Raw genomic sequence first — 14,888 nt, forward strand, 5'->3', positions numbered from 1 at the left:
TTTAAAAATAAGTACATGTAAATTCATTTCTATTACATTCAAGTGGAATTATTGGAATAATGTAATCTTATTTTTACAAACTTTTTTTTATTATTGCAACTAATCTTTTAAACAGCATTTCTTTCTTTTTAAAGATATAATCACTGTATAAAAAGCTACTTTTAAATTGAATGAATAGCTGTTATCGTTCTACACGCACTGTTTGAAGGAATGAAGAGAATAAACATTAATTGTCCCGTTTCAATATTTCTTTCCATAATCAATTTAAAAGATCTGCATATATATATATATATATATATATATATATATTTTAAATTGACGAATGTACTAGCATTTCATATTCATAGGAAATACTAAATAAACGTAAGTTAGCAAAGATTAACGAATATCTTAAATTTAAAAATAAATTGGTTGCATGACGCTGACAGTGGATCCATAAGCATATTAATTTTACTATTTTTGTTAGTAGATTTAAAGTGTGAAGAAAAATGTTAAACCTCATTCCTTATACGTAATGAGAAGTATATTTCAAGTATATTTAATTAATATTCCATCTCTAAAATGTGTAGTTTCAATGTAAATTTCAATGTAATAAGTTCTTTGCCATGTTTATCCATTTTATCAATAAACAGACTTTTATCATTGTGCAAACATTCGACATTTCATAATAAAATCAAGAATTTTAAGAGTTAAAATCGAAATATTCTTTCCAAAACCCCTCGTATAAATGTGTGGGTAATTGTGCACTGTGACTAATTCTGAAGAATGCATATAGAAATTGAATTCATAACTATTTCAACAAATTTGTTTCCACAAATCTGTCGTTTTAAATCGTTTCAAATGTAACATAATTGAGAGTTAACAAATTTAATTAAGGACGATGGTCTTCTAATGGTGAGGTACGTAACTCTGTACGAGAGTTTGCTGCTGACAATTGGGCATAATACCGACATTTTGTTGCTGTTGCTGCTGCTGCTGCTGCTGCTGCTGCTGATGATGTTGCTGCTGCTGTTGCTGCTGCTGCTGTTGTTGCTCCTCTTCTCTCGAGCTACATAACATTCCAACAAGAGTGTAATCAACAAAGGGTGGTAGTTCCATATCTGTAACATCAGCATAACTAATGCCAGAATTGGTGGTCATCGGCGCAACCTGAGTCAATCGAGTGTCAAGAACCTCGCAGGTGTAGTGACACCTATCAACGCCACTATTCTGATAAAAAAATGGCTCAGGACTTGTTTGCGTTTGCGGCTGAATTGGTTGCTCATGGTGAGCATTGTAAGTCAGTCTATCTTCGAGGATGCGGTGTTGGCTTTGTCTGTGTTCGGGTGACTGGCCGGGCGATTGATTATGCGTTCGTTGATTCGAAATATGCATCATTTGATGGTAATCGTCGTAATTGGGAAAGCTCGGAGCCTCGGAAACCGGGGAATGACTAGAGAGTAAGTGCGTAGATCGCAATTGCTTTGGCGTCTCGTATACGCCGGTTACCGCCGCGTACTCCATCCGCGTCTCGTTTTGATTATTGGTCCAGTTCCCTTGTGCCTGGAACGCTTCGTAGGGTGAGCAGCTTTGCGTTTGATTTGTCTCCCTTTCACTCTCATGACCCTGTGGATAACGAGTAATTATTTAGTTTTATCATTTTATAACACTTGATTGATGTATTATAAGGTTGTATAAACGCGTTGTGATAAACGTTTGATTATAATGTAAAATCACCTGAGAGACGCTAATGTGACTGCTACTCGAGTCTTCGCTGAGGAGTTGTGTCCAATAAGTTTGTTCATGCATATCGGACATTTCGTATTTAATGGTGCCACTGCCGAGATCCAAAAGACTTGGTGGCGACCGTGTAAGCTCACTGCTGCCAACTGGAAAATCTGGTCGAATTGGTTGATCCAATTGAAAAATTTCTTCCGGCTGAAAAAGATCGCTGCCAAATATGACAGGGAATTCCGAATTGGGATAAGATGAGTATCCCAAAGCCGTTTGCTCCATGGCGGTTTCCTGGGGCCAGTAAGCCGGTGCCTCGTTACCTGTCATCTGTTGCGCCTGTGCATTGTACATTGGATTCGCAGGATTACCCATTGTCAAAGGCTCGTGTTGTTGCTGATGATGCAGATGATGATGTTGCTGCTGCTGCTGCTGCTGCTGTTGTTGTTGTTGTTGTTGATGATGATTATGATGATGTTGATGCTCTTGCTGCTGCTGCTGCTGCTGCTGCTGATGATGATGGTGCTGATGCTGTTGCTGATGATGCGATGATTGATAAGATGATTGGCCGTTTGGATAATTTCGTTGCAAGTTTCCGCATACACATTCGAATGGTGAGCACGAACAGGAATATTCTATATGGTAGAGAATTGCTATGAATAGTCGCTTTGTTAGATGATTATTTTGTCATAATCATTGGTAGATAAGTATAGTGTTATACTTAGTTAATAATGGCAATAAAAGGCCATTTCCATACAAAATTTATACTGCTTTTTGTACTAACCTTTATCTCCTATTAAAGTCATAGTTTGTGTGGGCCGCGTTGGTAGTTCCAGAGGATCCGAGTTTGGTCGTTTAGTCCCTCTCAGTGTCATTAGCTAAAAATATTTTACATTATAATTAATAATATAATAATTGCTAATGTTATTAATGGAAATATTTGAATTTTGTTATTAAATTATATTTATCGATAATTCAGTTTCTTAAGTAAGTACTGATTGTTATCGTGCAATAACAAAATACAAGATAACAATAAAAAACATTATTACGAAAGTTTTCCTGCTTTTTTGTTTAATTTTGAGCAATATAATATGTATCACGAGAGAGAAAATTGCCTGTACAATTAATGTAATTAGTAATTGTAGTCAAAGTGAACGTAATGCCGATGCGTTTGATGTAGGGGAAAAAGAAAAAGAGAAAAAAGAAATAAGAAAGAGACAGGCGCTCGTATAAAACGAATACGTAATTAAGCGTAATTTAAGCATAATGCATAGACGAGGGAATGTATCTTAGGATTTTATAAGGATTGCGTTAGCAAATATGCCCGGGGCGAAAGGCTGCAATGTCAATGGAAAAGCTAGAGCAGCTCACCTTAGAGCCGAGGGCAGCCTCTCGGGCAAGAAGGACAGCGAGGCCACGAACTCGCCTCCCGGCGCCTACGCTCCTGCGCGCCTCGGATGTTGACTTGGCCTCGGGGCGCGGATGGTCGTGCGTACCCTTCGCTTGGAAAAATATGGCATGGTCGGTGTGCCGCCAGAAATGCGTGACTGGGTAGCCGCAGTGACCGCGGCAGGCGTGGATTTGCAGTCGTCCCGCGCATTGGCGGTTCGGGCATGGCTTACCCTGCTGCTTCTTCCTCGCCTAGAAGAGTTAAAGAGTCGCTATTTAGCCCCGGCAACCTGTCGCTTGGGGCTTGGAATTCGGTTAGCTGGCAGAGGAGCGGCTAATTACTGGAAAGTCGTTTCGCGAATACGGACTCATTTGGCGTGGGATGGGGGTTGGTGGTGGTCGCGGTGGCGGAAGGTGGGGGGGGGGGGGAAAGAGGGGGGGGGGGGGGGGGGGGGGGGGGGGGGGGGGGGGGGGTAAAGAAGGGGATGGAAGATCGACGGAGCTGTTAGGAGAGCTTGGCCCGTATGTAAAATTAAATTGCAGGTAAGCGTTGAGCAATCACTCCCGGGCATGCGAAAGCTAGTTTTGCGTATTCCGATCTGACTGCGCATTGGAAAGGGATGATCGGTATCTACCTACCTTATCGCAAATAGCCGGTCTCAGATGGACGCGTCCGCCGCCGGGAAGAACGCACTTGAGGGAGCACTCGAGGACACCCAGACAGGACTTCTTGAGAATGCTGACATTGTGGTTGTTGGTGTTCCTCATGGCCCAGCCGGAAGCGTGTCTTCGCGCCTCCTCGCAGTCCGCGCCGTACACTTTTCTTACGTGGCCGTCCGCCCATTCGCACCAGCCGTCGTACTCCACGACCTTACGGGCGCGGCGAAGAAATTTATTATTATTCAACCGTACTTTCGAATACCTCCGCCGCTTTAGTTACACGTCTAGTCGACGACACTTTGTATTCCTCCTACGCCGTGACTTTTTTTCTTTTTTATTTTTTTAAATTAATTTTTATTCTGAGACGCTCGACAGCTGCGTCTAATCAAGGCTTACGTTTTACAGTCGACGTTAATACAATTTAATGATTCTATTTTATGTCAATTTGTACCGCTTTGAGAGGTATGTTCATACAAAGGTACAATATGGATTGATAATAATAAATTCTCTTAAATTCAGAATAGTGTGATAACCAGATAAAATTTTGTTTTTATTTAGATAATGCTTAGTGCTCAAATAGCCATAAATAGCGAAGAAATTACGTTTGATTAATAAGTAATCGTACGATTTTCCTCTTAAGGATTTCCTTCGAATAAATGTAATAATAAAGTAAGATATATTGCAAGGGAAGCAGTACCTTCGGCACGTTGGAGTCGTTGATATCCCACTCTTGATGAGGATATTGCTGCTGATTTCCGGCAACAGTCGCTGACATCGTCGGCGACCCAACTCGACTCCTGAAAAATGATAAGTACATATGGTTTTTAAAAATTCAGTTGACGTTTATGTACTTTTTTTCTCTTCTTCTTCTTCATCTTTTCAATGTAGAATAAAAAGGGATACAGAAGATTCGCACGCACGCATATTCCGAAATGGAAATATGTATAGGCGAGAGTGTAACGCAAGATCGTAGCGTCGATTTTTCAAAGGTGAGCCACGACGCTAATTGGCGCAAGCCCGAAGGGCATTAATATTATTTTCGCTCGGAGAAAGGTCGAGCGAAGCACGGAAAAAGAGAGGACGTGAAAGAAAAAAAGAAGAAGTCACCGATCGTTCCTCGGTTATTTTGCCCTTGTCCAAGTATCAGGATTAAATAATTTTTTTCCGCCCATGAGATATGTCTTTTAAGAATGGCAATAAATGCAAATTCAATGACAAATTTTAACTAAATATTCACGTACCGTGCTGTTTAATAAATGAAATACGGGAAAAAATAGTCACCGGATGAATAATACGATTGGTTAAAAGAATTTTTAAAAAGTATGATTTAATTTTCATTTAAAGGAATAAGCCCTCGCTTCCTCTCATGATTGCGCGTAAATTATTTTGATAAACTGAAAAGTATTTATCTCTGATCTTTCTTGTTAAAAATAAATTGTTTGTTTTACATAACATCAATAATACATGCGCCTAAGTAATTTCATTATCCATTATTCTGCTTTTTCTCTATAACTTGTACCTCCATATCAATTTAAAGCATAAGTCAGCTATGCTAAACACAAGAAAAGCTAATAAGCCTCATCATTACTTATTGCCACAGTGGTAATAAAGAACGCAAAATGCACATGCGAGTGTATGCACGCGTGATTCAAAGTTGATACTTTAATATCAATTACATAACCAATGATAAAGCAACCAGACTAATTTTATAATATCACAACAGCAAAAAAAAAAAAAAAAATAGATGAAGGAATTCTCAATCAAAGTCCCATCTGAATACAATAATGCAATATAATATATAAGATTTTAATAAACAATTTACTAGCTCAATATCTTATCTGATAACAATCCGATATTTATCGATAATTTCGTTTAGTAGGCCGACCTCGCTTCCTCTCTCGCTATCACACACACACAAGCGCACACAAGCGCACACACGCGCACACACACACACTTAAAGCACAAAATTCCCATTACAGGCGCTTAATTTTAAATCCGTGATTGTACTCGCGAGCGGCACAAGCAGCAAAATAAATAGCTCTCTTAAAATCTTACGGTAAATCAGTCTCTTTGACAGAGAGAAAAAGAAAAATCAGCGAGATGCTCGCGCGCATCCATAAGAATTTCACGAATCGTCGGGTTGCACGGGAGAGCGACAGAATCGAAAGTAATTTGTCGGAACAAAGAAGCGAGGGGGATGAGAGGCACACGCCTACCGCGCAGCTCAAATTATTATTCAAAATTTAATTGACACGCGGTGGGCGACGCGTACACGCCGCGCGAAAATCATATGCGCCACAGGAAACTGAAGGCGCGCGCGCGCGGCCATTAAACTCCTTCACCTCGTCGACGCCGTGATTAATAAAGCCGCTTTATTTCAACCGCTAACAGCGGCATTTGTTTTCTCAACACGAGCCTCTAGTCTCACCCTTGAACCCCGACGCCATATATCGCGCCACATGCTTGCCCACTCGCTAAATTATAAATATTTTATATTCTAATTAAAGACAATTATTTGAGCGCGCATACGCCCTTGAATGGGTGAAAGGATCTTTTATTATTTCAATTGGAAAATACGCTCGAATCTCCTATCAACGTAAGCATCGAATATTCTCAATCGCGTATACTCGCCCTATCTTTATCAACTATCTCTCCTTATTGAGCTCATATATGTTTTAGCACGGACTCGTTTGTAACTCAGGGTCAAATGCGAGTGGGGCGTAATCAAAGGATTCGATCCATTTGAAGAAATCCAAAGAACGCGAGGCATCTGATAAAACCGTGGACGATCTTACGAGGCGCTTATTTGCTTTAAAAACAACGGAGCGATAAATCAAAGACTCTCGTCTCTACGCGATGATTAAGCTCTAGGGTGTAGGGCTTGGGCTGCTCGTTCACGCGCGCGCGCCATCTCCCTTTTCTCGAATCGCGAAATTCCAAAAAACGGCTCACCTCTACGTATATATGAGATTGTATTTATAGCTTTCGAAAATCACGGCAGAGGAAAAGTCTAATTTAGCGTTGCGCAACGAGTCCCTTCGTCTTATTCTCGTGATCGAGATAAAATTCCAATTTATGGGGCGTGCGAACGTCGCATCGGACCTCGCATTATACTTATGGCTGATCGTGGGTGGCCGACGGACGGGACTCTCGGACTTCCTGGAATTTGCTCCGATCCTCTCGCGAGAGCTGCCGATTATCGCCAACATTTTTCGGGGACTCGTGCATTTTCCCATTGTCAATGTTTGTTTAACGAACGATTCGCTCATTGGAGCTTTATTATTATTTTATAGCAAATATTGGTATTAATTGAGAGAGAACGAATGTCACGGGGACAGCGATTGTGCGATTCGATCGATTGCGTCAGTATTTCGTAGGATACTTTGGAGTTATTACGTGAGATGTTAGCTTATCGATAAGCGCATATCTTGAGTCACTGTATCGATCGATCCATCGCAAATCCATTAATTATAAGGTTATTATCTAGCTAATTAATTTTCTTCCAACAATATCTTTACCCCCTTGCGAGAAAAATAGTGTAAAAATTACAAGAATATCTGTATATCCTTTAGAATCGCGCTTGCGTATGTACAAATACATACACAAATGAAGGAACATATTTGGATCAGAGGGAGAGATTAACCTCGTGCGAACAAGTTAATCTCTTTCTCGAGGGGACATACGCATACACTAATGTAAAGAATCACATATACGCTTTTCTTATACGGCAAGAGATAGACGAGCCGATTATGAGCTAAACGGAGAGTGGGAGGTAGGACGGAATAAGATGGGAATGAGAGAGACATAGATGCAAAAGGATGTGAGAGGCAGAGAGAGAGAGAGAGAGAGAGAGAGAGAGAGAGAGAGAGAGAGAGAGAGAGAGAGAGAGAGAGAGAGAGAGAGAGAGAGAGAGAGAGAGAGAGAGAGAGAGAGAGAGAGAGAGAGAGAGAGAGGGGGAGTGAGAGAGAGAGAGAGAGAGACAGAGTGCGCGAACCGGGGGGAGGGAGAGAGTCGGCTGGCGGGGAGAAGAAGAGAGGTAAAGCGATGCATTCCGCGAGACCGTCATCGTTTGTTCCTTGATTTACCGGCCTCATCGGCGCATTTATTAAGATTTTATGATTTTACGCACGCATGTTCGCCACATGTACAATACGACTTTCGTGGTATTTTGCTTGCCTGGAATTATAAGCGATCAAGTGTAAAAGGACTGTTTGTATAATAAAGAGGGAAAATTTATAGATGAATATGAAAAATGTCAATTCGGAGAATGAAATATGACTTTTCAATTATACATTCATCAAGCCGAGTTTCATTATTAAGAAATGTTTGGCATCGTAGTTGCTATTGTCGCGCATAAACAGTATGAGTTTATTAACAAACAATAAAATAATAATAATAAAAAAAACATTAAAAAGTTAATTTCTCTATTAATTTCAATTCGACACTGGTCTTCAGAAATTATGCGCAAAATACAATTCTAAGCATGTCTAAGCAATTCTTCAAAAAAAGAATCGCACATGTTAATTTTATCGAATGACACAATATCATTTAACCAGATGGAAAATAAAATTAATTGAGGAGATGATAATAAATTAATCATAGGGACCTAGACGAGGCTCGGCTGGCACCGATTCAACCTCATCCTCAGCGAAAAATCCGAAAGGACGGGTGAGCTCTCTTTTATAGCGATACATATTTTACTGTAAATAGCCTTACCATAATTAAAGGAGACATTGAGGAATTAGTGCGGAGGCGAGAATAAGGGTAATAGTGGGAGGTGAGGGGGATGCTTTCTAACGCTCGCAAACTCGGCAATAATCTTGGTTTAGCATCAGCGGCCGATGTATCATCTTACGGACGTCGTATATACAGCGCTCGAGGCGATGACTTTATCACCGATCCGAGCAATCATTCACCCACCGCAACCTTTCATTCCTCTCCGTCTTTCCCACTTTCTCAATTTGCCTTTCTTTTATTGAGCCTCGCGGGCTTATCTCCGTGCCCCTTCGCGCCTGCTCGCGTAATTTAATTTGCGCTCATGTTCACCTTAAATTATTACGTATATCCTATGAGAATGTGTCAACCCAACCCTCATCCCCACCCACCCATTCTCTCTCTGTCTCTGTCTCTGTCTGTCTCTCTCTCTCTCTCTCTCTCTCTCTCTCTCTCTTTCTCTCACTCTCTTAGTCAAGAATTCTGTTTCGCGCTTGTAACTTGTAACGAATCGCGTTGTTCTCCTATAACAAAATGTAATCTTTCACGCATTATATTTGATGTTGATGTTCAAAGTCTTTTTCTAACTAAGATATGTAAAGTTATATGCACAACAAGGCGGCTAAATTTCTCCTTACATCGTATTTGCACACATACGAGCATATTTCGAATTACGAATCATACTTTATAAAGATTTAGTAAATAAGTATTAAGTATTTAGCCAATATAAATTAATACAGGCTTTAAAATTAATTATCACGCAGAGAAATAAGACGTTATGAATGTGACTATGTGACTAACAGAATGATGAAAATGAAAACAAACGTACTGTACGTAGTGTACAGTGATTTAAGAAGTTCAGATGTTAAATTTACAATTATATCGTGGGGAAGAAAAAATCGCGGTGCAATTTATTGCAAGAAGAGCGAAGTCGAACGCAGTTTGAAAACACGTGTATCCTCCGAAGATATTTTGTTTCTTTTATCTACAGAATTTCTGAGCCCTTACTTCTAACCTATACCCGTGACTTTATAATTCTTATCTTTTCAGTGCTTCTCTCTCTCTCTCTCTCTCTCTCTCTCTCTCTCTCTCTCTGTTTTTTTTTAACCTGTATTTCTCTTGCTTTTGCTTCATTTACTTCGCAGGGATATCTTGCATTTAGTATCTGTAAAAGCAACCAGTTTCCTTGGGATGCATACAAGAGATGCCCGTTATATCAACTTCATTCTTTCGTTTATCCATCTTTCTCTTATGTTTCATTTCTCCTGTTTCTTGATTTTCTTTATCCTTTTTGTTTTTCTAACCATTTGCGTGTCGTTAATTTTTGACACGTTGATTGCTAATTAATTCGCAACTCATATTTTCATCCAATTGACTTCCACGATAATATTAATAGCATAGCATCGCTATACATATTTAATTGTAAATTATATACAAATTATCTTTCGAATGTAACGTATAATCGCGCTATGCTTCATGCTTAAATTTTCATTTTACAATCGATCTTAAACTTCCTATTACATAAAATTTGTCAAAGTCGTCGTGAAAATTAGATCATTTTGAAAACTTCGTTTACAAGCTCACATCCAGCGAGTCGATCGACTCTTTTTAATCATACAAAGTAGGAAGTACAAATGGTCGTTAAAGTAGAAGTCGAGGGTGTGAGAAATGTAAAAAGTAAAATCTATCGTCGTCACGCTAGAAAATATTCAAAGGTAGAAAAAATTGAAGGCCTTGGTCCGTCAGGTTTGCTCTCGATTAGGTAAGTTCGATTTTGGCGTAACTTGTAATTGAGAGGTAAATATTGAAGATCGAGGAGATTGGCCGTAAGCGGAAGATATTATCGGAGATCTCGGCCCGAGGCAAGGAGGCGGACGTTGCACAGAAGCCGCGAGGCTGAGATTGTATTGCGTGGGGGCTGTTACTAATACTGATGTTGTTGTTGCTGCTGCTGCTGCTCCCGCTTCCGTCGGTGGCTGTGTAAACGAGAAAGTGCACGCGACGCCTGGGTCCGGTAATTAATGCCCGTCGCTCCCGACATACCGCTGTCGCCTCTTAAGTGGACTTGCCAATTTTTTTTCCTTTTCGCGAGTAGTTTCGTTTGTCAGCTAATTCTTATTTCGCTAGTGCCGGGGTAATGGGACTCACGGGAGGTGATTTCAGAAGACTGAGCAAAGTTATTTATTATTGAACACTTGGAAATTTTTAAGTCTACGAATCATCGTTTTACATTGTCTTCTTGGAGTCTAGGATTCGAGGACGATGAAGAGGAGATATTCTTATTATTCTTTTTCTTTTTTTCTTTTTTTCTTTTTTTGTTTATTTCGACACTAGAGCTATAGCAATGAAATAAATAAATAAGAATAATGCATCAATACTTTTCAATCGAAAGCAAGTTATTTCGGTGAACGTGAAATATGAAATGTTAGTTTTGCTTATTATCGATGCTCCAGCAATAAATAAAGTCCTTTAGATATTAATTTAAATAGCAATGATAAGAAGTAGTAATAAGGAAAACAAGAACAAAAATAATAACGAAAGAAAAAAATAAAAACAAACAAAAATTATAATGGAAAGACAGCGAGACAGAGGAGAAGAAAAAGAAGGAGATAAGATTGACGTGATGGCTTTTCTAGAGAGTCGTTCGAGCTCATTGAAGATCCGACATCGAGATAAGGAAGATCGTTTTCGCAGAGCGAGAGAACTTCGTTTAACAGTTTTTCACGGGTTGTACGAGAATGAGCTGATCCATATTACATGATACATTTTCGAGCAATATGACGTTGCTCGGCTATCGAATAATCTTTGTCTGCAAATAAGCGATCGAATTTATTTCAACCTCTTCACATTTGTAATAAAATCGTTTTTAAATGGAAAAAGATATAAACTTAATTCCCCTAGGTGAGGTGAGCATTTACCATTCAAATTATTCAACAAATGATATTCCTTAGATTGTCTGGAATATGCTTGGCGGGTAAGTTAATTTGTAGGAGAGACTCTTGAATTGAGAGAGTCTTGAATTATTACTAATCAATGTAAAATTCCAGCGTGTGAATGGCGCTCGACAAAGCCGTAGATGCAATTATTCACGGGCTCGTAGTAGTACTCGAGCGATTCAGTGTTAAAATAAGATTAAGTGCTCGAGCAAAGCGCTATACACGTCCACGTGCACAATATCTCTGTGGCGGAGCTTTCAGCGGCCAAAAAAATCGCATGATTTACGCCGGAAAAGAATCTCGCGCCCGCGACTTCGTAATCCTGATTTAGGTCGACGTGGTCTTGTAGCACGCGTCCTAAATCACATCGTTGCTCTTCTCGATCGAAGATGGCGTCACCGTGGCCCAGATTAGAAGAGGGAGTGATAGAGAGAGGGGGGGAGGGAGAGAGAGAAAGAGATAGAGAGAGAGAGAAAAAGAGATAGAGAGAGAGAGAGAGAGAGAGAGAGAGAAAGAGAGTGAAAGAGAGAGCGAGAGAGAAAAAGAGTGACCGAGAGACAGGGAGAGTGAGAGTGTATGTCTGAGAGAGGGAGAGAGAGACAGACCGAGAGAGAGAGAGAGAGAGAGAGAGACGATCCAATCGCGGATCAAGTGATGCGGGCCAATGGGTGTCGAGTGCGATGACGCCCACGTGCCAATGAGCGTGAGGCCCGCGCACGCCCACTGATTAGATAGATGCGCATACTACCGAGTGACTTCGATTTCCACCCTTCTTTCCTGTTTAACACCTTATTTACTTTGACTAGGCTCTTGAGTCAGTAAGGATCGGTGCACGAAAGGGAAAAAAATTCATGTCGGTCCATAAACTTCTTCGACGAAAATTATGTAAACATTGCTTTAAATCATTCCTACCTACCTACCTACCTACCTACCTACCTACCTACCTTATTATTAGAAAAATCTAAATTTTATTAAATATATTTATTATCTTCTTATCTCCCTAAAAAAGCTTCCCTTAAATCACTTTTTAATATACTATATACAACTTTGAGTTAGTTCAATTTGTATTAGTTTTATACATAGGTGACGCGATATCAAGGTACATTAAAATTCTTTTTGTAATGTAACAAAAATTTGTTATGGAAATTAAAACTACCGGTTTGAGTTTTATTACAAATCATATAATTATTACTTATAACTATGACGAAAGAGTTGATTTTTTATTATTCTTTCACGAGACATATTCATCCATTTATTAAGTGCTGGATTCGATATAAATTGAATGAATTCATAGTAAAAAGTGTTGTACTAATGCGAATAATACGAGTAAATTGTTAAAAATATTTTTTAACTAGTCGCCAAAAATTTTGTCATATTAGATACTTAGATAGATTAGATAATACTGACATTACGGTTAATGTTTAATACAATAAATATGAAAATATGCTTAATTTTAAAGTAAAAAAAAAAAGAAAAAAAAAGAGAAATAAATATATTGAAAATAAAGTGAGTAACAGAAAGTAGACATATCGCAAGTAGCTCAAGTGCTATATAATATCTAAGAAATGACAAATTAGCGTAATTGATGAGCATAATAATACTCACAACACAACCATAGTCGAATGTCTCCGTGACAATGGTCGTCGATTCTGTTGCGTAAGCACCTCGGCGAATGTCTCAGCATCCGCATGAGCACTTGAGATCCAAAACTGTCACAACCGTGCGGAAACACGTGTGGCCCGAGGAACCGGCCTGATCTAACTCTCGTTCGGGCGTGCGTGCGTGCGTACGTGCGTGCGTGCGTACATACGTCCGTGCGTACGTGCGTACGAACGACACGAAGTCGCGCGTCCAACTGTCGGTCGCGTCGCCGCCGCCGTAGCGCGTTTCCTCCGACTCTGAGAACTCCGCCCCCGGGGAGTGGCGCCGCTCGACCAATGGGAGCGCGCCCGAAGGGTTGCCCACCCCCAACTTTTCCCGCTCCGGCTTGATGGCCCGGAAGACGGTTGGCCTTTCCCGAGGCGTTCACGATAGCGGACATCCGACGTTTCCTCTTATTACCACTGGCCGAGGTCCATCTTGCCCTCGACGAACCCATTTCGATATCATTTCGCGAGCGCAAGTTTCTGGATTATTTTTGAGATTCCAATATGGGGATAATCCGGGGATTCGAGTAAATATCGGTAGTTTTATTGTCACGCTACTCCATACCGCGTACAATATTTACAAGAAATTTCTCCTTATTATTAATTATTATTATTAATTATTATTATTATTAATTATTAATTATTATTACTCATTCGTAATAGTAAAGCCATGAGATAATATGCCCTATTAATGTATAATGCTTAAATACGTTCTTGCATTAATCTCGCTTGTTATTATCGTAAATTTATCGACGATATATTAAAAATTTATTACCCGTTTAATCTTTCATTACCGTTATGTTCTGTGAACAGTGCATTTCCAACTACATTTATGTCAAATAATTGATATTACTTATCGTTGTGTTTTATGCTGTGCCAACAATAATTAGTGAAAGTTTCGATAATGAATACTTATCTGTTACGAATTTTTTTATTAATCAAATCCACCTTACCCTAGAATTTCTTTTTGCACTTGAATTACGCGGCACTGCAATAAAATATTAGAAAATAGCAATTAGTAAAAAGTAGTAAGAAATCATCCCAAATTAATCTATATATCGATTATGGATAAATATAGTTATTTAATTTTTTATTAATACTATATTTGTTATAAAATCTTTTCTCGTACAATATTTATTATTATTATTGTTATTATTTTTTATAATTTGTTTATGTAATCAAAAAATACAAAAATAGTAAAAATTTAAATATTCGTTATACTAAGAGCATATTATTTTTTCAATTTAACGACAATGCACAAGTTGGGAAATCTTATTAATATTTGTTTCATAGATATATCATTAATACATTAAAAATTAATATTGATGTTGTATTATAATTGAATACTGATATTGTGGGTAAAAATAACTTCTATTTATTTAATAAATACTACATAAAAAAAAAACTTCAAATTGGCAATGAATAGTTTGTATTAACATCCACATGGATTCGTTGTATTAATGTAATGGATTAAATAATTTAAACTTTCGAATGGTAAAAGTTGGCAAAAAAATATTTATATCATTACTATTCTTTCATTTTTTTTTGATGCGATTGGGAAAATAGTTTTATGTATAGGCAACATAATTATGCTAACGTATATTAAAATATACATTTTACATTATAACCATAATATTTCAGCTATACGTTTTTTGCATTTTTAGTAGACATACAACTTTTAATGCTTACAAGAATACAACGATAATTCTTACTAGGAGAATTAAAACCGGACATGGTCATAGGCTACTGGTTCTTACCAATAATTTACCAGCTTTAAACCATTCTTATGTACTTTTAAAATGTCTCATATATTTTATGAAAGAAGCATGTACGT

General features: G+C 38.7%; 1 protein-coding gene across 1 annotated transcript; it reads right to left on the reverse strand.

Moving 5' to 3' along the window:
* Positions 1–790: 790 nt before the first annotated feature.
* Positions 791–13,275, reverse strand: LOC105365282 (uncharacterized). Its single transcript, XM_011503398.1, has 9 exons — positions 13,014–13,275; positions 4,457–4,556; positions 3,739–3,969; positions 3,082–3,351; positions 2,495–2,588; positions 2,232–2,345; positions 1,717–2,099; positions 1,016–1,605; positions 791–818 (listed from the first exon to the last, which is right to left on the reverse strand). The coding sequence occupies exons 1-9, from the start codon at positions 13,022–13,024 to the stop codon at positions 791–793; spliced, it is 1,821 nt and encodes a 606-aa protein (XP_011501700.1). The 5' UTR covers positions 13,025–13,275.
* Between the last annotated feature and the right edge of the window lie 1,613 nt (positions 13,276–14,888).

The sequence above is a fragment of the Ceratosolen solmsi genome, unplaced genomic scaffold (assembly GCF_000503995.2).
Source record: "Ceratosolen solmsi marchali unplaced genomic scaffold, CerSol_1.0 scaffold63, whole genome shotgun sequence".
Taxonomy (NCBI): Eukaryota; Metazoa; Arthropoda; class Insecta; order Hymenoptera; family Agaonidae; genus Ceratosolen; species Ceratosolen solmsi.

Excerpts from the sequence above, each read along its gene's own strand:
- LOC105365282 (XM_011503398.1), bottom strand. Across the intron at positions 2,346-2,494 it reads GACTTTAATAGGAGATAAAG|AATATTCCTGTTCGTGCTCA; the intron begins GTTAGTACAAAA and ends TCTACCATATAG. Across the intron at positions 1,606-1,716 it reads GTCACATTAGCGTCTCTCAG|GGTCATGAGAGTGAAAGGGA; the intron begins GTGATTTTACAT and ends CGTTATCCACAG.